General features: G+C 48.4%; 2 protein-coding genes across 2 annotated transcripts; both read left to right on the forward strand.

Annotated features, from left to right (window-relative positions):
- The first annotated feature begins 719 nt into the window (after positions 1 to 719).
- CCL5 (C-C motif chemokine ligand 5) lies at positions 720 to 10,220 on the forward strand. Its single transcript, XM_036837241.1, has 4 exons — positions 720 to 903; positions 3,957 to 4,187; positions 5,594 to 5,705; positions 9,734 to 10,220. The coding sequence occupies exons 2-4, from the start codon at positions 4,112 to 4,114 to the stop codon at positions 9,819 to 9,821; spliced, it is 276 nt and encodes a 91-aa protein (XP_036693136.1). The 5' UTR covers positions 720 to 903; positions 3,957 to 4,111; the 3' UTR covers positions 9,822 to 10,220.
- A 2,580-nt stretch (positions 10,221 to 12,800) lies between these two features.
- Positions 12,801 to 25,482, forward strand: HEATR9 (HEAT repeat containing 9). Its single transcript, XM_036838164.1, has 15 exons — positions 12,801 to 12,888; positions 14,037 to 14,086; positions 15,680 to 15,861; positions 16,125 to 16,251; positions 16,478 to 16,534; positions 16,729 to 16,785; positions 17,472 to 17,529; positions 17,921 to 18,051; positions 21,785 to 21,967; positions 22,364 to 22,456; positions 22,563 to 22,682; positions 23,746 to 23,819; positions 24,295 to 24,346; positions 24,790 to 24,876; positions 25,108 to 25,482. Exons 1-15 carry the CDS (start codon positions 12,801 to 12,803, stop codon positions 25,480 to 25,482), a joined length of 1,734 nt encoding a protein of 577 aa, XP_036694059.1.
- The last annotated feature ends 403 nt before the right edge of the window (positions 25,483 to 25,885 follow it).

The raw sequence follows: 25,885 nt of genomic DNA on the forward strand, positions 1-25,885 counted from the left end.
GGCAGGGGAGGAGCTGCAGCAGGCTGGGGCGGAGTGCGCGTCTGGCTTCAGCGCGGGATGTGCTAGGAAAAGGGGTGCAGGACGGAGGAAGGGTGATGAGAACCAGCCCTCTGAACTCGAGAGGCCCATCAGTGAGCCTGCTGGGTCTATGAACCTCTTATATGCAAACATTACATGGGTGAGTGTTTGGGTAGGTCTCCACATGTTTGTGGAAAGTGCTCACAGCTTTCATCAGATTCTTAAAGGGCTCCATTCCCCAAAACAGGTTAGAATCAATCTCTCACTCGACAGATGAAGAAACTTAGTCCCAGAGAAAGTAAGCAACTTGCTCCAAGCCAGAATTAATAATACAGCTGGGTTTTGAACCCAGGAGTCAGACACTAGAGAGCCCGTGAACTTAAATCAAGATGCTGTAAGAAGTTATCAAGACTAAAGCAGCATTAATTTAAGCATCTATCATGTCCAAGACATTTGTTGGAATGCAGGGGGAGAATACAAAAAACAAATAGAAAAAAAAGAAAAAAAAGCATAGGACATTGTTACTGTGTTCAGGGAGTTAAGACAAGACCAGTGAAAAGTTGACTCACAGTAAAGGAGTATGTTTTCCCTCGTTCTGGGTGAGCTCTCCCCTCCCCCCCACACAAACAGACACTCCAGAGGGCAGGTCTTTGGCTCACATGGTGTCCTCAGCGCCTAGAGGGCTGCCTGGGTCACAGCAATTCTCAGTGACAATTTGCGGAGGCAGCAAGGAATGATGGAGCAGTGTAGGCCAAACACACTGGCGGGATAGGGAGGACAGAGACAGCTTCGTGACGTTTTCACCTCACCTGACGGTCTCCTAAGCACATCCACTGTCATCACTCCCCTTGATCCTCTCGACCGCCAGTGTGGTGAGTCAGACAGGCAGCCGTTCCTGGTTTTCAGGAACACAGAATGCCAGGTAAATCATAATGACAGTTGCCATTCATTGGACACCCACCCTGTACCAGGTACTGTACTGTTTACACAGGCGCTCTGATTTCCTCATGGAATCAGTACTTTAGAGCCAGAGAATATACTGATTCCATGAGTCTGAACTCTGATTCTGCACAGGAGAAAGTGAGTGGCAGAAATGGAATTACAGTCAGGTTCTTCTCTCTCCTCTGCACACCCACAATCCACTGGAACCACCAAAAGGGAAGAAAAATACTCCTGATGTACCCACTGCCTATACCTGCTTAGCAACCCTGCCATCCTACCCCCTCCCTATTCCCACTACCATTTATACACAGACATGCACACACATTTACACACAGCAGAAACGTTCACTGGGATTTAAAGATGGGGATGAGGTTGGTCGTCTGTGGTTCCCTCAGCTCTGTCCTCAGTTCGTGTCCCAACTCAGCGTATTCGGTATCCAGAAAAGTACTTTCCTTTCTTCCTTAAAGAAGGAAACTGAGATCAAGGAAAGGCAACAGAAATAGAGCTCACAAGGAAAAACAGCCTTAGCAAAAGTTTCGGGATTTCTCTAGAAACAATGCAGTGTGGTAGGAAGCTAGGAACCAAGACAGACTTGGGTTCCATGTTGAATTCTTATCACTTTAGGAAATGTGACCTTAAGCAAGTCATTTAACCTCTCTAAGACTCAACTGACCCACCTGCTTAAAAATAGTCTTGGTAATAGAGTTCACTAATCCACATCAACTGGGGTCCAGGGCGGGGTGGGGGGGTGGGGTCTAGATTGCCGAAAAACCTGCAGTATAGAATATCCTTAAAGGGACTGCCATTTTCTTACTCAATAATAACACGATAATAATAGCTAATGTTATTAAGTACTTAACAGTATCAGGCATTGTACTTAAGAGCTTTACAAGCATGAGCACATTTATGGCAACTTAATTGTCTCAACAGCTGTGGGTGGGGCCACTATTATTATCCCTGATTTATAGATGAGGAAACTGAGACCAGAGAGATGAAGTAACTTGTAGGAGGCCACCTGGCTTGTAAATGAAACACCAAAGCCCCTGCTCTTAACCACTAGGCAGCACAGCCTCCCACATGTTTGCTGACTAAGAGGATTACATGAAGGGAACAATTCAAACAGGCAGATCATTTTTGTGTAGATGGTTGGATGTTTCTTAAGTGCTTACAATTTATTTCTTTAAATGAGATGGGCCATGGTTTCCAAAACTGTGCTTCTATTGGTAATTGGTTAACGAGGCAGGAGGGAATGAGAGGATTCTTATGACAAGTTTAGAACAGCACCTGGCACCTAGAGAGGATAAAGAACAGCTTAACTGCCTGAATGATGTGGGTCAGTGGAAAGAGCTTGAGCCTGGTCATCAGAAGCACTTGGGTTCATAAATTGCTACAGTCACTAGGGAGAACAGTATGGAAGTTCCTTAAAAAACTGAAAATAGAGTTACCATATGATCCAGCAATCTCACTCCTGGGCATGTATCCAGAAAAGACAAAAGCTCTAATTTGAAAAGATACCTGTTGTTCATAACAGCACTATTTACAATAGCCAAGACATGGAAGTAACCTAAGTGTCCATCAACAGATGAATGGATAAAGATGTGGTATATATGCAATGGAATATTACTCAGACATAAAAAACAATGAAATATTGTCATTTTGCAGCAATATGGATGGACCTAAAGATGATCATACTAAGTGAAGTAAGTCAGACATCATAGATTATCATACTAAGTCAGAGAAAGATAAATATTATATGATATCAATTATATGTGGAATCTAAAAATTGATACAAATGAACTTATTGACAAAACAGAAACAGACTGACAGACATAGAAAACAAATTTATGGTTACCAAAGGGAAAGGGCAGAGGGAGGGATAAATTAGGAGTTTGGGATTAACAGATACACACTACTATATATAAAATAGATAAACAACAAGGAACTACTGTATAGCACAGGGAACTATATTCAATAGCTTGCAATAACCTACAATGGAAAAGAATCTGAAAAAGAATATGTATATATATATAGATATATATGTATCTATACATATACATATATCTGAATCACTTTGCTGTATACCTAAAACTAACACAATTTGTAAGTCAACTATGGTTCAGTTTCTTTTTTTAAGTCAATCCGAAAAAAAAAAAGAAATACTTGGGTTCAAATCTCACTTATTGCTGTGTGACCTCGAGGACCTTAATGACCTCTTCTGAGGCACGGTTTCCACTTCTATAAAAGGAGAATAATAACCATCCTGCCTCAAAGTCTTTGGGTGGAAGAAATGAGACAAGTTCTCCCCATTCTGGGTGATTCAGTCACCCTCGGCCACCAAGTTACATATATGACAATAGCTAGCAAAAAACATCCTTGGTGTAAGATTACGTTTTGTTTTGTTTTTTTTTTACGTTTTTTTAAAATTACGCTTTTTTTAATGTGTTTGCCTTTGTTACTGTCAATAGACACTTTTACATAATTCAGAAGTCAACTTCAGCCCAACCCAGGCCAAATTGTCACTAATTCTGAATTATCCAAATAGGAATTGATGAAGATTGACTGTATCCAATTCTTTGGAATGGAGGAAGGACCTCGGCTCTAATCCAGACCACCACTTCGTTCAGTTTCAAGGATGTCCCAACCATGAACCTTTTCATGGTGAGCAGTACTTAGCGGACCAAGCACTGCAGCGAGAGCCAGGGCACCTGGGCTCTGATCTTGTCGTACTGCCCCTCCTCCTGTCCCCAGGGAAGCAGCTTCCTGACCTCTGGGAGGACCCCTGCCTTGGCAGAAGCTGAGGATGCCAGCAGAGGAAGAGATTTTTCCACCACCGCTGCTTGTGCTGGTTCTTCTCAAGGGCAAAGAGGGAAGCGATGAGCTCACTCTGGATTGGAGGGCAGTGAAGAGAGGTGCGAGGGAGAGAGAGAGAGACTCAAATTTCCGGAGGCTATTTCAGTTTTCTTTTCTGTTTTGTGCAATTTCACCGATGATATCAGCCAGTGTGTGGCTGCTGTTTCGGAAACTCCCCTAGTGAGGGCGCCCCCTCTGCTGGCCGGGCTCCCTATAAAGGGCCAGCCTGAGCTGCAGAGGATCCCTGCCGAGGATCCTGAGACAGCACGTGGATCTCCCACAGCCTCTGCTCACAGCTACCATGAAGGTCTCCGCCGCCGCCCTCGCTGTCATCCTCGCCATGGCTGCCCTCTGCGCTCCTGCATCTGCCTCCCCATGTAAGTCCAGGTCCTGACCACCACAGCCCCCGGGGTCCGACCCTTAGACTGGCCCAGACCTCGCCCTCTTTTCAACTGTAGCATTTATACCATCTGAACCCTATGATTTACATTCTCCTGTACTGCTTTACCCAGATGTTCAGTTGTCCCTGATAGATCTCAAAGCCACTTCATGGCAGGGACCCTCTGAACAACTTGTATGTGTCATCAAGGTCTACACCCCAAGCCCTACAGGTGCTCGCTGAGTGTGGACTGATGCTGGGGATACTAGCAGGCAGGGGCAGCTCGAGCTGACCTCCAAACACGACTAACTCATGTCTAGCAGCAGCAGGGTTTCTAAGAAGCTTCTAAGCACTTAAGTAAAACTCTCCTGGGACAGTCATATTCCCCCCCATTTCACAGATGGAAAAAAATGGGACTTGATAAAGGATAACAAAATCTAATTAAATGCCCACTCTGGGTCAAGCATTGTGCTGATTGCTTTGCAAATATCATCTTATTTAACGCTCACATCTACTCTTTGAGTAGCTGTCCTCGACTTATAGAAGCCCAGAGAGGTTAAGTAACTTGTCCAAGGTCACACAACTAGGAAGTAAGGAAAGCAGTGTTCAAACCCAGCTCTGTTTGGCTCTGAAACACTACTACTCTGCTGGGAAATGGCAACTGACACTTCCCGGGGCCATCCTGAATTAACTGACCAACAAAAAGTCCTCCTTCTCTGTTCAGAGCCCTTCTCAGTATGCCTCAGCCAGAGGGTCCCAGGATAAAATATGCATCTTCAGGCCTCTCTTAGGGGTCCTGGCTCAGTCATGAAGTCTAAGTTTTGGAAACCTCCCCGCAACCCACCCTAGGTCTCAAAGAAACCAAGTTCTGAATCCATTGAGGATCCTAGGAGAGCAAAAATAAGGGCAGAAGACCTAAGACAAGCCCGGAGGAAACGCAGGATGCCCCCAGAGCCAAAGGCATGGGGTCGTGGTATAGAGGGAAGGCTCAAGGATTAGGTGAGGGAATCCCCACTCTGGCACTGTGTGTCCATGGCCAAGTGACTTTACCTCTCTGAGCCTCAGTTTCAGCCAAAGGATGATAATAGTCTGTTCAAGATAAATCATATAGGGACTTCCCTGATGGCCCGGTGGCTAAGACTCCGTGCTCCCAATGCCGGGGGCCCGGGTTTGATCCCTGGTTGGGGAACTAGATCCCACATGCCGCAACTAAGATTTCGCATGAGTCAACGAAGATCCCATGTGCTACAACTAAGACCCGGCGCAGCCAAATAAATAAATAAATGTTTTAAAAACAAAAAAAACCAAAACACTTTAAAAAAGATAATTCATATAAAGCACCTAGCACCATACCCAGTGTGCGCTGGCAATGAATCCAGGAGTCTTCTTTCTTCCCTCTCCCAGATGCCTCGGACACCACACCCTGCTGCTTTGCCTACCTCTCCCGCCCGCTGCCCCGCGCCCACCTCCGGGAATATTTCTACACCAGCAGCAAGTGCTCCATGGCAGCAGTCGTGTGAGTCTCAGCCCTGTGGAACCCTCCAGGGGGTGAGGCAGGGACACCTTTTGCCCCAGAGCCAGTCCCCCGGCCATGAGCCCTCAGAGATGGTGCCCCATCCACTCCCACCCACCCTCCGGCTGCTCAAATAGCCATGGGTCCGCCCTCTCTAGCTTCAGATCCCCCAGCTATCGTGGAAAAAGGCTAGACAAGGTGTTCCTGAAGGATCCTCCCCACTCTGATGGGCTAGGTTAGGTCTCTGATCTTTACGGATGTGACCGTTACTTGAACCTGGTCTGCCATGCCCCTGGGTGGAGAAGATCGACTCAGTCAACCCTTTCCAATTAAGAACCCCGCCGTCCCCCATATCCGACACCCAATCAAATCCACCTGCAACTTCAAAAGGAACTAAAGAGGAGAGGTCAGAGGTCAAGGCCCTAGTTGCAGTCAAGCGTGTTAAAAAACAATAAGTTATTGATTGATGAAGTAATAATGAAATGAGATTCTCCTTTAAATACGTAAGCTACCACATTTAGAAAAATAGTAATCCTTGCTACCTAGGAAGTGCCTACTGTGTGTCAAATATCTTACATGCATTATCTCTACATTTTATCATAACATCCCTGACAGGTATTCATAATTTTCTCCACATTTCAGATAATGAAAGTGAGACCCAGAGAGGTTTGGTGACTTGCCCAAGGTTGCACAGTAAGTGAGGGAGGGATGGAGCCTGTTTCTGGAGCCTCCTCTTTCTACCCTAGCAAGGTCATTAGCGATAGTGGCTTAAGAAGTTTAAGATGATAGAGACTTAAAGAATGAAAATGGGGCAATCATGAAGTTTTCCATATAAAGATGAAGTTTTTTAATCCAAAAATTTCTGTGACACTGGCAAAGTTACAGGTATTCAGATTTGGCCTTTGGTCCTGATGAATCTTTCTAAGTATAGTAATAATATTTAGCACTACTGGGACTTCCCTGGTGGTCCAGTGGTTAAGACTCCGAGTGCGGGTTCCATCCCTGGTCAGGGAACTAAGATCCTACACGTTACGTGGCACAGCCAAAAAAAATGTAGCACTACTAACTTTATCTCTGAAAACAAGTATTGTTCAAAAGGAAAAAAAATCCTTCTTTGAGCACCTATTATGGGCAGGCAGAGTGGAGTAAACCACCATCCCTGCCCTTCTGGGGCTCACAGTCTAAGACAGATGTAGCAATGACCAGGGCACCCTGCATACGAATGTTACAAAAGGAAAGACAGAACACACCGCAATTCAGGGCTTAGCTAAGAGAAGGGATTTAGGCAAAGTTTGCTGCAAAAAGTGCTGTTTGACTTGGGATTGGACTGAGGGACGGGGTGTATGAGGCAGAGGGCATGTCGCCAAGACTCTCCTCTGGTTTTTGTAGAGTCTCGGTTTAGGAAAGCACTGGGGGCCTTGAGTGTCAGCACAATGAAGCAAAAGTGTGAAATGAGCTGGAACGGGGAAAGTCTAGACAAGAGAGGTCCAGTGGAGAGGCTGCTGTTGTCCACATGAGTGGTACTGAGGCTAAACAGCACCTGAAGGGAAGGAGAGACGGGGTGAGGAAGCTTCCGAGGCGGAATCAGCAAGCCCTGGCAAGTGCTGTGAGGTCGGTAGCAAGGAAGAGAGAGGGGTTGAGTGTGATGCTGAGGTTTCAACCCAGACGTGGAGAAGGGGGAAGGTGGAGCCCCCTGAAGTCCTGAGGAAGAGCTGTTTAAAAAGGAAAGGACCGAAGACCCAACACAGCCAAAAATAAATTAATTAATTAATAAAAATTAAAAAAATTTTTTAAAAAAAGGAAAGGACCGAGGTGCCAGCACAACAACTCTAAGGAAAGTCCAGCAGAGAATGTAAGATGAAGGGTTTGTAGCTGAGGAAAGGGTGCTGGGGTCGGAGATGAGACATTTTTTTATAGGAGGAAGGGGTCTCCTGATGTCATAGTGGCAGGAATACAGCAGTCTTGGCTGTCCCGGCTAGTCTGTCTTTATTAAAATCCCAGCTCTGCCAGCTAGTAGCTGCATGAGCTTGGGCCCGTCACTTAACCTCTCTGAGCCTCAATTTCTTCATCTGCAAAGTGCAGTAAAATAGAGGTATTTCCCTCACTGGGTCAAAGTGAGAATAATAAAAAGAAAGATAAAATTAGAATATTTCCTGGCACACAGTTAGGTGCCTGATAAGTTGTTAACTTATATCATCATCCTTCTCCCCCTCTAAATGTATTATTATATACATAGAAGTGACAAGTGAAACTTGATGAGTGAATGCAAAACATTCAGTCACTAACTCATTCAATAAATATCCATTAAGCACCTACGGTGTGCCAGAGCCAGGGCCAGAGACTTGAGGAAGCGCACAGGGGAGAAGGGCACCCACGTTGAGCACACCTGCTCTCAAGGGGCAGGTGAAGGTGGAGGGAAGTCAGGCCAGGAGAGGCTCCCCACAGAGCGGACAGGGAGAGAAGGCTTGGCAACGGGGGTTTGCTAGCCAGTATCACATTCAGCAGGCAGGGGGAGGAGCAGGAGGCCTGGGCAACCCTCCCCCCAGATGTCGGTTTCCTGGCCTCTCGACTTCCTAACCTCAGGCCAAGGGGGCTGAGGAAAGAGGACAGTAAGTCTGCAGGATTTCCTGTATGACACCTGGCTTGCCGAGGGCAGGGTCTGCATCGGAAGCTCCCTCACCACCCCAAACAAGAAGACAGATACTAAGAGGCACCAGAGCCCAGTACACCCCTTCTGCTCCCTTTCTCTTCTCTGCACGCCAGGCAGGGGAGAAAGAGAGGTGGTCAGGTGCCTCTGAGTGAGGCTCAGAGAAGGGGAAGCAGCTTCCCGGAGAAAAAACGCTCTCCATGATAGAGCACGAAAAGGGGCCAAGAAATCCTCATTCCCATCAGATAACCTAAGCCTTCACTTTGTCTGGAAACATCTCAGAAAGGCGCAGGAAAGCATCCTGAAGGAGAAGCCAAAATGAGAACGGTCCACATAGGCAGGACTAGCTCCACAGTAACACGTTAATGGGTAGCACTGCTGGCCAGGCCCAGGGTGTCCCTCAGAGAGAACCAGTCTCCCAGCAAACAGGTGAGGCAGGCAGCCGGATGTAGCCCATGATCCCCAGCCTGTGAGCCTTCCAACTTACACCATCAACACCTGTAGAGATAAGGCCTCCAGCCCTCACCAGCCTGCACATTCTGGCCGGTTAATTGGTAGAAGTGCTTTGACATCTGCCAGTATCTCAGGGTCCTCAACCTCTCCGAGCCACGGTGTCCAGCACCGGGACCTTTGGGCTCATGTTGCTCTGATCCACCCTAAAGCAGAGGTCCTGCAGCACCCCAATAACAACACATGCATGGTATTTTTCAAAACTAACTTATATATACTATCTCACCTGAGCTTCACAACAATTGTGCTAACTAGGAATTATTTCTCTCCACATTTTAGAGGTAAACGTATAGACTCAGAGGCCCTAAGTGATTTGCCCAAGGTGATCTAACTAGTAAGTGGTGAAATCAAGACTCAAGTTCATGCCCTTCTTCCGTTCACCCAGGCACACACAGATGGGTTCCTCTGTCGAGTGTCTATGTGTGCCAGGCACTGTGTTATCTAAGGCCAGATCACACATTTGTTTCACCACCTCGTCTCCCACTTACTCAGCCATGACTCAGTTCCTGGAGGACACCTCTTTTTCTCTGCATCTTCAGCACCTAGCACAGGGTCTGAAACAGGAAGTGCTGAGAAGTGGTTGACCAGCTCAACCCTGGGCTCCTAGGGCCCCGTATCCCCTTAGATCTCCAGGCTGCATGTGTTTTTGCGGCTTGGGGGGCGGGGGGTTAAAGTGCACACAGGACTGCTTCTGGCTTGGAGCCCTTTGACCCAACAGAAGAGAAAATGTTCTTTCCTTGAACGCCACCAATACAATCGTATGGAGCTCCAAAACTAACCCACCCAGTAACATTTCCCCCCTGCCTCAATCCGCCTCATCTCCAAAACTGGCTCTCCCAGCACTGACCAGGTCTCACCCTCTTCTCTCCCACAGCTTTATCACCAGAAAGAATCGCCAGGTGTGCGCCAACCCAGAGAAGCAATGGGTGCAGGAGTACATCAACGCTTTAGAGTTGAGCTAGGATGAAGGACGCCTTGAACCTGAACTTGTGCAAACTTTGCTTCTTGCTCTTGTCCTAACCAGCTTGGGAGGTTTCCCCCCAGTGCCCTCCTCCCACCCGCTCCTTGGAGGGCACAGATTCCACCACCCGCAGCAGCTGCTGTAAAAGCCTCCCAGGGCTCCTGGGGCTCTGCCTTGTGCACAGGAGGTCTCTAGGCTCCGAGCTTCAGAGCCCTCGCCCGGCCACCGCTCTGCAGTCAGGAAGGATGTCAGCACCTCTGGAGGCGAAGGAGGGAGGGAGACTGGGCTCCTGCGGTCATGCCCCATGACCAAAGCGCCCATCTCAGCCCCTCACTGGGAAGGGCTGACTGGCAAATGTAAGAAATCAGATTCTCATTAAAATTCTCAACACAATTACAAAGCTGGCTCCTGGTTTGACTTCCTGTCGGGAACCCCCCTTCCTCGTGAGCATTAAGCACTGGATCCAGGGCTGGTCACATCTGGTGTCCACCCTGGATTTGGGGGCTGTGGCCCTATGCAGTGAGCAGGCCCGGGGGCACAGGCTCTCTGAGAAGGGGCCTGGGCAGGACAGAGCAGGTAAAGGGACCAGTGGCTCATCCACTCTGAAGGGAGACAACAGTCACTACCTCCCAGCCCCGACGCCCCAAGAGTTTCTCTCACTTCCCGCCACACACCTCCCTGCTTCCTCAGACCATGGTCAGCCCTTCCGCCTACCCTGCTGGCTTCCACCCTAGCCCACCCTACCCCTTACCGGCAGTGGGTTTCTTTGACACACCACTCGTGCCCCAGGAATGGGATTTCAGGGCACTCCCAAAACACCTCAGTTCTTTCAAATAAAGAGAAGGAGGGATTTTGTGGTTTTCTACCACGGCACCAGCACTTTTCAGGTGGGAGTATTCCAACTTTCCCATCGATGTGTTCCTTCCTGTGAACCTGTCTTAGCAAATATATCCGCATAATTAGAGCCGGCGTTAACTGCGCGATCACTCTGCACCGGGCATTGTCAGCTCCCTACATCCACCATCCTTCATCTTCATAACCCTTTGGGGCAGGGAATATTATTAACCCTGTTTACAGGGGGGGAAAACCCTTGGCAAGAGATGGAAATAACTTGCCCAAAGCCCCAAAGCAAAACAAAAACAAAAACCAAACAAACAAACCAAAAAAACTGGGGAGGTGGGGTGGAAGGTGGTACAATTAACATTTAGACGCACCAGGTCCAAGGTCCAATGCCAAAGCTGCTGCTTTTTTTTTTCCATCTTTAATCTGCAAAATTTCAAACCTAGTGAAATTTGCAAGAATATACCCATATACCCTTCATCTAGATTCAAACATTAACATTTAACCACATTTGCTTTATCTATGTGCATATACATGTGTGTGTATATACACACACACGTATATTATACAGATGGTTGGTATGTACATTTTTTTCTGAAGTGAAAGTTGCAGATGTGATATCACTTCCCCCCAACAGTTTTTGTGTGTATCTCCTAATAACAAGGACATTCTGCGTAGCCACAGAATGAGTAGCATTTAACACTGACACGATATTATTTTCTAACATAGAGTCCATGATCAAATCCCCACAATTGTCCCAATTATGTCCTCTATAGCTATTTTTTAAAATCCAGGCTCCAATGACAGGCACATATTGAATTTAGCTGTCGGGTCTTTTTAGTGTCCTTTAACAGACTTTCTGTGTCCTTAAGATATATTGATATTTTCTTCAGGAGTTCAGATGGGATTTTTGTAGAATATTTCCTAAGGTGGGTTTGTCTACTGTTTCCTCATACTTAGATTCAGGTTGAACATTCTCGGCAGGAAAACCACATGGTGACGCTGTCTTTCTCAGTGCAGCACGTCAGTTTACTGGAAGCGATGGTCCAGTCGGAGGACTTGGTGGCCTGCGTTTTCTCGCCTCAGCGAGCTGCCTGCTGTGTGCCAGGCACTATGCTAGGTGTCGAGGTTGCAGTGTAGCAATCACTGCAAGCAATGAAAGGAATTCTGTGTAGTACAAATGACATGAAACCTTCGACAGAAGCAGTGGCTCAGCGAGCACGAGGACGCTACGACAGTCAGCTCTTGGTGGCAACGGAAGTTGATGTACAGCTGATAGACTCTGAGATAAAATCTGTAAAGTGATGGCATTTCTACTTTTCAGTGTCAATATATGTGACTATCCACATTTGCATTTTTTTATTATTGCTGTTCTTATATATATATATTTTTTAATAATTCCAGAGTTTCTTTTATTTTTATTTTTTTGAGTTTTGGCAGCGCCTCACAGCATGTGGGCGGCATGTGGGAACTTAGTTCCCCAACCAGGGATTGAACCCAGGCCCCCTGCAGTGGAAGTGTGGAGTCTTAACCACTGGACCACCAGGGAAATCCCCATATATTTTTTAAACCTCAGATTTTTTTTTCTAAAATGAAATAAAATAAATGTGCTCAGTGACCAAAAGGAAAAAAAAGAGTTCCGTCTCTTGCTGCCAAGGAGGGAGGCGTGTGTATGAATAGGGCTTTCCCATTTTTTTTGCCATTTTCCTGATGACTAATCCTAAGGACAATCCCTGCTCCTAACATGGGCTACATGAGTTTGAAGTTCGCTAAACGCTTCGACTTTCTTTTTGAATTTATGCCTCACCACTGCCCCTCTACCTAGCCAGACAAGCATGGCTTTCCCACTTTTCAGATGAGAAAAGTGAAGCTCCCAGAGAGAAAGTGACTAGCTCAATCCACCGGCAAGTAGATGCCAAGGCTGGGACTCCAGAATGGAACCGGAGTGTTCTATTTACCTAGGTGATCTGGTTGCCCAGCACGTGGAGGCTTCTACCTCCAGAAGCCCAGACACCTCACTAGCCCCTCTTGTGCCACAGAGGACAGGTCTCCCTGAGCTGTGACCCTGCTCCCACAAGGGAGTAGTCCCTGTAGTGCCCTCCCCAACCCAGGTGCTCTCTGCTTCCCCCAGGAGGAGAGGATGGCCTACGAAAAATCAGTCGACATCTCTGACATCAACAGGTCGATGTTCAAGTGCCCATGGCTGGAATATCCAGAAAGGACCAAAGGTGAGGCTGAAATGGACAGGAGTGGAGTCAGGGACAGGGACCTGAAAAGGAAAGCTCCCTGGCACCCACTCCCAGGCAGGGGTCTGGGTGATGTCAGCAGATCCATGGGAAGAGGCAGGGCAGACCCTTGGATAATTTCAAGGCTCCCCACAGCCCTCGAGGTAAGTCTCCAGCGCCCTCTAAGGTGGGATGTCTCTGTGTCTCCCCAGCTTCTGCCCCCTCATCTGCACCCCATTCTTACAACTCCAAGGTTTGAAGGTATTCCTCGTGCCCTCTGCTTTTCCCCCTCATCTGTCTGGCTACCTCCTACTTGCTCTGAAGACTCAGCTTGTGTATAATCTCCTCTGGGAAACCCTCCCTGCTCCTCCCAACCAGGTTAGGGACCCCTCATCTGGACCACCTGTGCCTTTATCCATCTTCACATTTGTTTCCCTCTGTTAATCACCAGTAAACAGTTCTGTCTCACCAGCTAGACCAGTGGTTCCCAAAGTATGTTCCCAGGACCAGCAGCATCAGTATCTTGTCAGAAAAGCAAATTCGCAGACCACAACCCAGATTTACTGAATCAACACTCTGGGGATGAGTCTTCATCTGGGGATAAGGAAATCTGTGTTTTAACAAGCTCTCCAATTCTTTCTAATGCACACTCAAGTTTGAGAGCCACTGAACGAGACCAGTGGTTTTCACCATTAGCTGCACATTAGAATCCTCGGGGGAGCTTTCTAAAATGCCTGGGCCCCTTCCTCAGAGAATCTGATTCAATTACTCTGATGTAGGACTGAGGCATGTTAAAAATTCCCTCAAATAATTCTAATACCCAGCCAGGGTTGAGAACCACTCTGCTAGACCAGTGTTTCTCCAATTTCAACGTGCATAGGAATCCTGCTCAAATGAAGATCCTGACTCAGTGGGTCTGGGGTGGAGCCTGGGACTCTGCATTTCTGAGAAGCTCCCAGGCTATGGCAATCTTACTGTTCCACAGACCAAGATACCAGAAAAGTGTGAGTCCCTTAACGACAGGAACAGTGCCTTATTTACCTCCCAGTGCCTGATACAGCGTTCATTAAATGCTAATGCTAAATAAATGAAAGACTGGAATGATGACTCTTCAATCCACCCTTGTCATTGCCATCTCATTTGTACCACAGAACTCAGAAGAGCCACAGCTCCTGTTCTCCTGCCCTTGTCCTGCCACCAGGTAAGACCCCGAACTTCTGCCACCCTGGGAGCTTTGTTGAAGTAGGAGCGGCAGCAGACTATCCTTTCCCATTAAGGCTAGTTCACAGAACCCTGCCACTCACCCCTGGGGCTGCCACTAACTACGTGTGACCTTGGACAAGTCACTTTCCCTCCCTGAGCCTCAGGAGTATCCTCTGTCACAAGCCAACCCCTGCCCATCTCCCTTTATCAGGTTGCTATGAGATAATATCTGTAAGGCTTAGGCTATGCAGGCAGGGCTTAATAATGAGTCATTTTTATTAACACAGGGATCTTCCTCATTAGAGTTGCCAGATAAAATGGGATGCCTGATTAAATCTAAATTTCAGCTAAACAATGAATATTTTTTAGTATGAATATGTCCTAAATATTGCCTTCATTACCTGGAATCAAAATTCAACGGGACATCCTGTTTTTTATTTGCTTGGTTTTTACTAAATCTGACAACCTTACTCATACTGAGTCAATGCCCCATTTTCTGAAGTCATGACAATCACCCGAGAACTTTATGATGATCTTCTCAGTCACCACACTGGGAACCACTGGCTGAAGCCCCTCTTCCTTGTTGCTCAGAGATCTGTTGTAGAGACAGGAAGGCTTGAGAAGAGACAGGAATGAATCCTAGCCAAACCTTCCGAGAAAGCCCCTGATCCATCCAAAACCCTCCACTGCAACCAGAGCTACAGTTTCACAATTGTATAAGAGATAGATTATTTGAAGAAATCCTGCTTTTCCAACAAAACTATTAAGTTCCATGAGGGCAGGGATGATAATTGTATCCCCAGCACCTAGTGCCTGGCACATGGTAGGTGCTCACTAAGTATCTGTTGAATGCCTGAATGAAGGAGCTGTAGCCTGAATTTCCGCCCCCCACTCTTTACTCCACATCTCCCTTGCCCCTTGCCTTTCCATCTCCTTGCCTGGAAGGCTTTTTCAAAGTACTCTGAGATGCTCAACTAACCAAACTGTGTACAGTTGTCCCTCGGTATCCGCAGGGGATTGGTTCCAGGACTCCTGTGGATACCGAAATCCATGGATATTCAAGTCTTTTGTATAAAGTGGTGTGGTATTTGCATGTAACCTACACACATCCTCCCTAGATTACTTATAATACCTAATACAACGTAAACGGTATGTAAAGAGTTGCTGGGTACGTGGCAAATTCAAGTTTTGTTTTTTTGGAACTTCCTGGAATTTTTATTTTCCAAATACTTTCAATCTGTGGTTGGTTGAATCTGTGGATGTGGAACCCGCGGATACAGAGGGCCAACTGTACTCAGATCAATTTGCAGACCAGCAACGGCTTCACAACCTTTATGTCATTTGTTCTTCACAACCACCCTGGGAGGGGTACAGAACAAGGATTATTAGCTCCAATTTGCAGATGAGAAGACTGAGATCTTGGTGGGGTGAAGTAACTTGCCCGAGTCACACAGTGGGTTCGGAGGTGGCTGTGACTTCAGCTCAGATGACAGGCTGAAGGGCTGTTTCCCTCGTCTAGTCCCTTCTCACCCTGGCCCTTTTCCTGGCTGAGCAATGTCCCCTGTGACTGCTCTGCCACTCACACCCCCAGATGCCAAAGGAAGAGTTTCCCCCAAGTCCGGAGTGCTGGAGGCAGCACCCGAGCAAGCCAAACTCCGTACCTTACTGCTACTCCAAGCAGCCTGAGATCTACACGCACTGGCACGCCCTGTATAATCAGCGAAAGGAACGGGAGGCCCAGAAGATACTGTGGAAAATGAGAGATCGCCCTAGGTGTGTTGGGCCCCTTCCTGTTCTCCACGCCCTCCACATCTTCTAGGAAAGGAAGGAAAGAGAAGAAAGGGGTGGAGTGGGGCTGGGCGTGGTGCAAGTCAGCCTCCAGACCCCAGAGAAGACCCTGGGGTAGAAGGAGGCTCATCTTTCTTCCTCTGGTCTCACCTCTGAGCTGGGCTGAGGACCAGAGGCAGAGAAGAGTGTGTGAAGTAAGGAGGGAGGGAACAAGGGGGCCAGGGCTACCTGTGCAATTTCTCACACAGGTACCTCAAAGAGGGTACCCTCATCCAAAAACTCCATCTCCCAATGAGCAAGCTGATTGTAAAGCCTCAGATGGAATCCAAGCCCTTAGACCCTGCTGGGGACCCCCTGAAGTGGCAAAGATTAAAGGTCAGGGACCACGGCTGGGGGGAGAATGGGGAGACTCTCTTTCTGTGGGTGCCCTTACCTGGGGCTCACACCATCCTTCCGCCCTCAGTCCCTGCCTGCTGCCTGCAAAACGGAGGGAGGGGAGGAAAGGGGATTGGACTGGATGAGCTCCTTCCAGTTTGAAAGTATAGCTGTAGAGCTCTATGTATCCCTTTCTTCCCTTCCACTGGCTCGCTTTGATGGGCAGGAACTCACAGAAAGCCTGAAATCTCCCAGAGAGGATGAGCAACTCTATGCAGCACAGGTGAGAAGTGGCAAGGGTGGAGGGGCGTGGTTACAGGTAGGAGTTGGCTGAGCTGGGGAGCAGAAAGATGCTTGAGGTGGAGGGCAAGGGTGGAGTGATGTTCCCAGAATAAACTCCAGCCGTGTCCAGAGGATGGAAATTCCCGGCAGTGGTGTCCAAGGTCTCTTCCCTTTCCTCTAACCCTGTTCCTGCAGGCTCTGGGGTGCCTGGGCGTCAGAGACAAGTTTATCATGGAAGCACTATGGCAGGTGGTGAGTCTGGGGCTGCACAGAGTTCAGGAGAGGAGGAAACAGAGCCTGAGGTGTGTAGAGCATTGGCACATGGGCACTGACAAGGCTCGCCAGGCTCAAGGACTATGGGTCAGATCCAGGGAGAAGAGAGCTGCCTTGTGTGGCATGTCCCCATCTCATGCCCTTGGCTCCTTTAAAGGGCCGCTTGATCTAAAAGGATGGGGAAGGGGGAATCTGAAGATCCCCTTTGTCTAACAGGAAAGATGAGCAACTAAAAAGCCAGGAGAAAACTGGGACTGAGTTCATTCTCTACCGTAACTGAGTCAATGCCTGTGCCTATATGCCAATTTATAATGGGGGGTCTGTGTTCTTACACAGAATCTCATTTAAATCTTCCAGTATTAGGAATAGGTAGTAGTAGCTGCATTTTTCTAACGAGAAAATGAAAGCTCTGAGAGGCCAAGTGACTTGCCCGAGGCCACGTGGCTACCAGATACCAGACAGGGATGTGAACAAAACTCTTACTCCCAAGTCGTGTTCCTTCCATCGTACCATCCTGCCTGTACCCTGTGTTTGAGCATAAACAGGTCACTCTCTAGGCCTCGGTTTCCTCATTTGTAAAATGAAAAGTTAAGCTGAGATGATCCTGAAAGCTCTGACATTCCACCACCTTATGGCATGTTCCCACCCACCGCCTCTTAAATCAGGCCCAAACTGGCCCAGAGAAAGTGAAGTGTGAGGCCTGTCAAACCCTGGCCATCCTGGGTGAGTATGTCCTCTCTCTGGGTGGGGAGAAGGCGGGGTGGGTGAGGAAGGAAGCAGTGCAGCCACACTGCCCTTTGGGGAAGGACCGAAGGGAGTGGACTGTACACTCACTGCCACCTAGCCGTTGGCAGGGTCTGGGAATTGTCTGACGTACTGTTGGGCAGAGAGAGGAAGGCGGGGTGAAAAGCGAGAGGAGGTTGGAGGGAGGGAGAGAGCGGGCTCTGGGAACGGCCGTCATGCTCAGCCAGCCGCTCTGGTGTCTTGAGGGGACGGGCAACCCTGTGACCTAGAACTTGGAACTTCTGTCTTGAAGGCACAGGGGTCAAATGGGTTCCGGCAGAGAGGAGCAGCCCTGAGGCTCCGCCCTGACCTGAGGATCCTCCCCGTCCAGGTTGCCTGAATAAGCATGTGATCCAAGCTCTCATCAAGCAGTTGAAGGGGCAAAATGAGGGGCAAAGGATGGATACTCTGACGGCGCTACGGGTGTCTCTGAACTCCTGGGCTGCTGTCCCCAAAGACCAGGTGATTGGGAGGAGAGTCAGTCACTGGGGCGAGGTAAGACAAGGTAATTGACGGTGTTGGCACGGGGTTAAGCCAGGGAGAAGGTAACCTAGCTCCTGGCTTTGATGGCGGAGGACGTTGTCCTTGTGGAGTCCCCTGTGGAATAGGTTCCCTGGACAGAAGCACTGGCAGAGCCACTTAACTGGTCATATAACCTCTGAAAAGCCAGCTTTCAGAGGTGTCATTTGTCCGTCTCTAAAATGGATAGAGTAGTTATCTTATAGCATTGTTGAGAACATTAAATGAGATAATATACATAAAGCACCTAGTTCAACGCCTGTGCTCTTTAAGTGATAACTCATCATCATTATTATCATCCTTAAAATAACCTATTAAAGGAAGACCTCAGCCAAAAGGGGACAGGGAGCAAGAGAGTCTGCTGACACTACTCAAGACTTTTCCCCCTTAGGGTCCTCTTACTTTGACCCCATCATTGCTCCACGTGAAACAGAATTCATCACTCATCCATTTACTCAACAAACATATATTAAACAGCTGTCGTGTGTGAGACACCATCCTAAGCCCTTGGGATATGTCAGCAAACCAAACAGGCAGACATCCTGGCTCTCGTGGAGCTTACATTCTAGTGGGGAGAGACATGTAATAACCAATAAATTTAATTATATAGTATGTTAGAGGTGCCAAGTGCAATGGAAAAATTACGTAGCAAGGTGAGAGTGATCAGGAATGCCGAGTGGAGATGGGATGAGTTGCACTTTTAAACATGGAGGACAAGGAAGGCCTCATTTGGAAGTTGTCGTCTGAGCACAGACAAGAAGGCGAGGGGTGAGCCTTGCAGATAGCTGAGAGAAGGCATCCCGGCAGAAGGACAAATCCAGGCAAAGGCCCTAAGGCAGGAGCACACTTGGCATGGTCAAGGAACAGCAAGGAGGCCACGTGAAGGAAGTGGAGTGGGAACAGAGAAACCAGGAGGAAATGAAGCTGGGTCAAAGACGTTAAAGGAGACTAGATCATATGTGGCCTTCTGGATGACTTTTAAGTACTTGAGCTTTTACTCTGAGTGGAACAGGTATTTGAGCAAAGCAGTAACATGATCTAACTTATGTTTCAGAAGGTTCGCTCTTACTGCTATGGTGAAAAAAGATGGGCAGGGGCGGGGGGCAAAAGTGGGAGCAGAGAGACCAGTTAGGGGCTGCTGAAGCAATCCTGGTGAGACACGATGGTGGCTTGGACCGTGGTAGTTGCGGTGTGGCTGGTAAGAAGTTATTCAATTCTGGATACATTTTGAAAGCAAAACTCTGACAGGTTAAATGTGACTTATAAAACACAGTGAGGGGGACTTCCCTGGTGGCGCAGTGGTTGAGAATCCGCCTGCCAATGCAGGGGACACGGGTTCGAGCCCTGGTCCGGGAAGATCCCACGTGCCGTGGAGCAACTAAGCCCGTGCGCCACAACTACTGAGCCTGCGCTCTAGAGCCTGCGCTCTAGAGCCTGCGAGCCACAACTACTGAGCCCGCGTGCCACAGCTACTGAACCTAGAGCCTGTGCTCCACAACAAGAGAAGCCACGACAATAAGAAGCCCGCGCACCGCAACGAAGAGTAGCCCCCGCTCACCGCAACTAGAGAAAGCCCGCGCGCAGCAACAATGACCCAACACAGCCAAAAATTTAAAAAATTAAAATTAAAATTAAAAAAAGACAGTGAGGAAACAAGGATGAGGTCAAGGTTTTTGGCCTCGAAACTGAAAGGATGGAGTTGTTACCAACTAACATAGAGAAAGCTGCAGGTGGAAGAGGCTTGGAGGTACTACAATATCAAAAGCCCAATTTTGGACAAGTTATGTTTCAGATGTCTACCGGACCTCCAAGGGAGACAGCAAGTAAACAGTTAGATATACAGCTAGAGGAAGAAATCTATGAGTTGTCAGCATATAAGTAGCATTTAATGTCATTCACCTAGATGAGATCACTAAGAACCAAGAATCAAGCCTTGGGGCACCCCAACATTAAGCGGTCAGAGATAAGAGGAAGAACCAGTAAATACTGAGAAGTGGCCAATAGGTAGGAAGACAAACAATAGTGCAGCATTCTGAAAATCAAGTGAAGAACATATATCAAGGAAAGGGGATAAATCAACCATATCAAATAATAGAAGGACTGAGAATCGATCCAATGGATTTAACAATGTGGGAATCATTGATTATCTTAACAAGAACCATTGTGAGGACTTCTCTGGTGGTCCAGTGGCTAAGACTCCACGCTCCCAATGCAGGGGGCCCAGGTTCGATCCCTGGTCAGGGAACTAGATCCCACATGCCGCAACTCAAGATCCCGCGTGCTGCAGCTGAAGATTCCGCATGCCACAACTAAAGATCCCGCATGCCGCAACTAAGATCCCACATACCGCAACTAAAAAGATTTCACATGTCACAGTGAAGATTCCGCATGCCACAACTAAGACCCGGCGCAGCCAAATAAATAAATAAATATTTTTTAAAAAGAACCATTCTGGTGGGAAAGTGGGAGTGAAGGCCTGAATAGGGTGGATTTAAGAGAGGATGGGAGGAAAGAAGTTAGAGTCGGCAAGCATGGACAACTTTCCAAGTTTTGCTGAAAAGAGTCGTAGTCAGCAGCAGGGGTAAATACTAGAAAAAGGGAAAATAACAGCATGTTTCAATGCTGAGGTGTAATGATCCAGTCGTTAGGAAAATGATCATTTTGAAGAGGGTGGGAAGATTTGTGCAGCAATATTCTTGAGCAGATGAGAAGGGATGAGCTCGAACACGTGAGTAAGAGAGACTGACTTTAGATAGATGGTCATGGTCCATTGTAACACGTGGAAAGGAAGAACATATGGGTGCAGGTGTTGAAAGTTGGATAGAAGTGGTGGTAAGTGTCTCTGGAACTTCTTTTCCGGTTGCTTTTATTTGCTCAGTAAAGTAGGAAGCAAGGTCATCAACTTAAGAGAATAGAGGAAGAAGTGTTAGAGGTTCCAGAGGAAAGAGAATGAATTAGAAGGGTGGGAAAGAGAATTGCCTGGGGAAAAGCAGTCCGATCACTAGTCAGCATTAAGGGTCTACATGAGGTTTGTGTTCATACGTTTCAAGCAAGATTAGTCATCATAACTTTGTTTCCTGCCAGGAAGTGCAGGCACAGAGTTGGTGGAGAGTTGAGTACAATGAAGCAAGAGGGGGTAAAGGAGTTGAGTGAGCGGGACCATGGAACTGAAGCTGGGTAAAGAGGGAAGAAAGTGAGGAGCAGTGAAAAAGTGCTCAGTGAATTGTTAGTCTTTGTGGAGTCCAACAATTGTTGACATCAGAGGAGAAGCAGAAAGATGGTGGGGAGGGGTCATAGAGAAGTTGCAGTAATGGGTAATGATAAAGTCTCTCTGTGGGAATTAGTGGCTGACATAGAGTAGAGGACAAGGTTATTGGAGGAGAGGCGTTGGATCAATGACATGTATATTTTTTCAAATGCCAAGAATTAAGACGGCAGAAGTGTTAGAGAGTAACATTGATCCATCCACAAGAAAAGTCATAGAGAAATGAAAGGATGCGGCCTAGGAGCAAGTAGATGACAGCAAAAATAAGGGAAGTGGGTAAAATAATCTCATGACGTGAGATTCACCTTAAGGAGGAGGGAGAATGGTCTGGAAGCAGTAATGAATTGCCTTCCTGACAAAGCCTGGCCGAAGACATAGTCCCACCACCCGTGTCCCTCATCTCCCTCTCAGAGGACGCAGGTCGAGGATGGAGAGAAGCTGGTGCCTGTGCTGCAGATGCTGATAAAGAAGTCAGGGAACAAGGCAGCAGTGGAGGCGGCCCTGTGCTTGGGGTTCCTGAGGCCCTGTAGCAGCACAGCCCGAGAGTACTTGCTGCAGTGCCTGCACCAAGGGCCAAAGACCCAGCAGATGCAGGTGCAAGGGGCAGGAGGACGAGCTCCCTGGGGAGCACTGGGGAACCGGTGCTGACTGGTGGGGTCTGGACCCTGTCATCCTCATCCCAGAGAAAAGAAGCTCCCGCAAGGAGCACCACAGGGTCCTCTGTGTGTTTTGTCAGTATGTATATACATACGAGTACAGGGTCATATGGACGCTAAATGTACACGTGTCTGTGTACATTCAGTGTGTATGGGTGTTCATGCACGTATGTGCACGTGTGTGCACACATGAACTTATGCTCTCACTCACGAGGCCAGGAGGGAGGAGAAAGGACCCCACCTATTCCCTACAAGTTCTAGCCCTCAAGCCTGCTTGGCCATCCAGATGCCTCTTGGTCTGGTATACCCCAGCCCGCCCTGCCCACCTCCACAGGCACTCAGTATGCTGGTCAAGATAATGGGTGTGCACTCAGCCACGGTCATCAGGACCATCCTAGACCAGCTGTGCTATTCCAGTGTCCTTGAGGTAAGCTCTAGGGCTGCCTAGTACCCTTCCTTCTCCAGGACTAGGACAGGGCTGGGGGATGAGGAAGGGAGTCTATCCTTCATGTCTTCCCCACCCCTGCCCTCAGCACCGTTTTGAAGCCAGCCAGATGCTCAAGACCATTGGGCTGGAACAGATCCAGGCACAGGGCCTGGAAGGACTCACATTTGACCTGCTCAGGAGGAAGACGTATAATGAACCCTTCTTTGTAAGTGAGACCAAAACTCCCAAGTCCAGGCAGCTCAAACCTGTCTCTCCACCTTTCTCTAAAGACCCCCCTGCCTTGGTTCTCACCACGCTGCCCCCCAAAGCATCACATTCACCCTAATGCAGCCCCTGTTTTCAAGCCACCTTGCCTTCACGCGGGCCGTTCTCTCAGCTTAAAATGCCCTGAGTCATCTCTCCCTCCTCTGCAAGGTGGAAAACTGCCGCATGCTTTCAGTCCCACTGGTAAGTAACTCCTTTCTCCTTCTGCCTATTAAAATACGATTGCCCCTTCCAAGCCAGTCCAAACAACACCTCCTATGGGAAGCTTTCCCAGATCACCAACAACAGAATCACCCTGCCTTCCTCTGTGCTCCCTTGCTTTTATCTTTGTTATAGCTTGCTACAAAACCAGCCACAGAACTGCTGAAGACATTTTTCTAAACTGTGAATCAGATTGCGGCTCACCTCTGCATAGAACTTCTCAGTCGCTCCCCAAGCCCTCAGAAGGGCTTACACTGCCCTTCACCACCCAAGTCCTGCCTACCTCTTTAGCCCCACTACACTCCCGCTCAGAGCCACACACCAGCTGCGCTTAGGAACACCCCATCCTGATTTATACCTGTGGTCCCAGTGTAATTACTCAGAGTGCCCCACTCTGAAGAGTCCGTTTGGTCACCTAGCTAAACTGAACTGTTTTCTGCTCCCTAACCTCTCTGCGCTCTCCCTTGCCTCCAGGCTTCTGTGCATGCTCTCCCTCTTGCCCGGGAAATCTGCCCCCAGCCCTCTACCTGGTTAACTCATGCTCCATGTTCAGGTTTCAGCAGAGGCATCGCTTCCTCCAGGAAGTCTTCCTGGTACCCAGACTGAGCTAGGAGACCCTCCTATTGCCCCTACACTTAGTTCAGGAGTGTGACTGACTGTTCCACTTGTCTGCTTTCCCCACCAGAGCGTGAGCTCCTCGAGGCAAGGATCATATATGTAGCACAAAGTAAACATTCAATAAGGTTTGAGAAGCACTTAAGGGTACACCCCTGAATCCTTGTCTCACCTTAATCCCTCTTCAGGCTATGAGGCAGGCTGTTGCTGAAACTGTGGAAGAGCTCAAGATGAAGCCCACAATGATGAACTTGGTGGAGGCGTGAGTGGCTTGGGCTGGGAACTGCCAGGGCCAAATCCGAGGCTGTGAGAAGGGGACAGAGGGTCAGAGAGAGCTGAGAACCTACGGCCCATTCTCAGCTCGCACTTGCCTGTGCCCCTGGCCAAGTCACTCTTTGATCTCCGGGCTTTTCTTCATCTGTAAAAAGGGGCTGATAATACCTACCAGTCAGGGTTGCTATAAAGCTCCGATTAAGATGAGGACATGAAAGGGACTTGTATAAGGTAATGTTCTGGACGGATGCGAGTCCTGATCGTCATTTAGTGCCCCCTGGAAAACCGTAGTACCTACCCTTCCCCTCCCAGCCCCTTTCCTGACCCAAGAAATAAGAAGGGGAAGTTAATAAAACTAACATCACACATCAGCCTTATGCCTGACTCACTCTGGACTGTAGGAAGCAGCCAGCCTTGCTCCCCTCCCCTTAACTGGACCACAACACACTCACTCCCTTCTCCAGGCAACTGATGAGCTCAAATGCCACTGCACGCCAGGAAGCAGTCATCTCTTTGGTAAGGCCAGCTCCGCTACTCTGACCAGATGTTTTGACGGCAGGGGGAGCGGGCAGTCCAGCAGAGTTACTGAAGGGAAGAAAGGGCTGTAAAGTTTGGGGAGGTTGTTTGCTTGCTTTTTTATCTTAGAATTCCAGCCCTATCAGGAGTTCAGGAAAAGATTTTCTTCAGGACTGGAGGTGGGTGGGATAAGGGACAGGAGAAGGGTGTGAGGGGCATTGCTTAGATATTACACATAGAAACTATCTTGACTCTTCTGGTGAAAAAATTGTACCGGAACCCAATGAAGTGGCCCCAAAAGGCAAGGAAAGTGCTACCTCTGCTGGGAAGCCATATCTCCTCTCCAGGCACAGGGTCATCACAAGGGCACTAGAATGGAAGAGTGTAGACGGGGCATCTTCCTGGGGCCGGCTATTTAGGCGCCCTCATCCTGCCTCTGCCAGGGCGTCCTGGGGATCCGCAGCCCACAAGTGTTCCACTTGGTCCTAGACATGCTGGATGTGGAAAAGAGCCCGTCTGTGAAGAAAAGTGTAAGGCATCCCCGCCCACCTCTTCCTCTTCTCAACCCTTCCTCCAAGCCTCTCCCACATATCCTCACGCCACGTGCTCTTTGTCAGAGGGGAGGAGAGGGGGGTACGCCCGTAGACACTGTCCCCTTGACCTCATTCCCTGGGACCAGAGGGGTCTGTAGCCAGAGCTCCCCCTCCCCTCCCAGCGTGGGCCTGAAGTGAGCCAGCCACAGGGCCTTTGTTTTAATGCAGCTACAAGAAACATTAATTCTTTGGGCCTCAATTGATCCCTGGATCCAAAACAAGCTGAAGAACAAGGTTCTCTTTGTATCTGAAGTGCCTAAGACCAGCATGAATGTAGAGATCACGAGGTTCCGGAAAGAGCCTGAGAAACCAGAAGAGTTAAATATCCAAGACTTTCAACTTGCACAGCTGAACCCCTTGTTTCTTACAAAGTCCAGTGCCACATCAGACCAACAGAAGAAGTTAAATGCCCAGAAAGGGTCTGGTACCTCTGCCTTTCCATCCTGTTTCTCTAAACCACAAAAACACAAGTCACAGGCCACAGGGTCCTGGCCACGAGGGATCAGGAAACAGCTCCGGATCCTTGCTGAGACCTCCAATTAGGTCAGTTCTTTTGGCTGAGTTCCCGCTCTCTCCTTAAGGATGCTTCTCAGGCTCCCCTGAGAAAACAATCTATACTTATCTTCCATGAATAAATGAGCATCACCCCACCTACCACTGCTGTTCCGTTCCTCAGGGGCTGCACTGAAACACAGGTCTCCTGACTCCTGGCTGGTCACTCCCCTACTCAGCCACATGTCCTTTCCATGAGACAAAGCTGCTCTGGACAGCCAGCCTGCCTTCCTAAATCAAGTCCTTGTCTATGCCCAGAATCTGATGACAAAGCTAAAGCTGAGCCTCTGCCCAGAGGTGGCTGCTGAGGGGAAAATGGGAGAATATCCCGGACAGCTTGGCTCTTGGACCATTTCCTCTTACTAACTTGCCCCTCCCTCCCATTTCCTATCAG

Source organism: Balaenoptera musculus, chromosome 20 (genome assembly GCF_009873245.2).
Source record: "Balaenoptera musculus isolate JJ_BM4_2016_0621 chromosome 20, mBalMus1.pri.v3, whole genome shotgun sequence".
NCBI classification, from domain to species: Eukaryota; Metazoa; Chordata; class Mammalia; order Artiodactyla; family Balaenopteridae; genus Balaenoptera; species Balaenoptera musculus.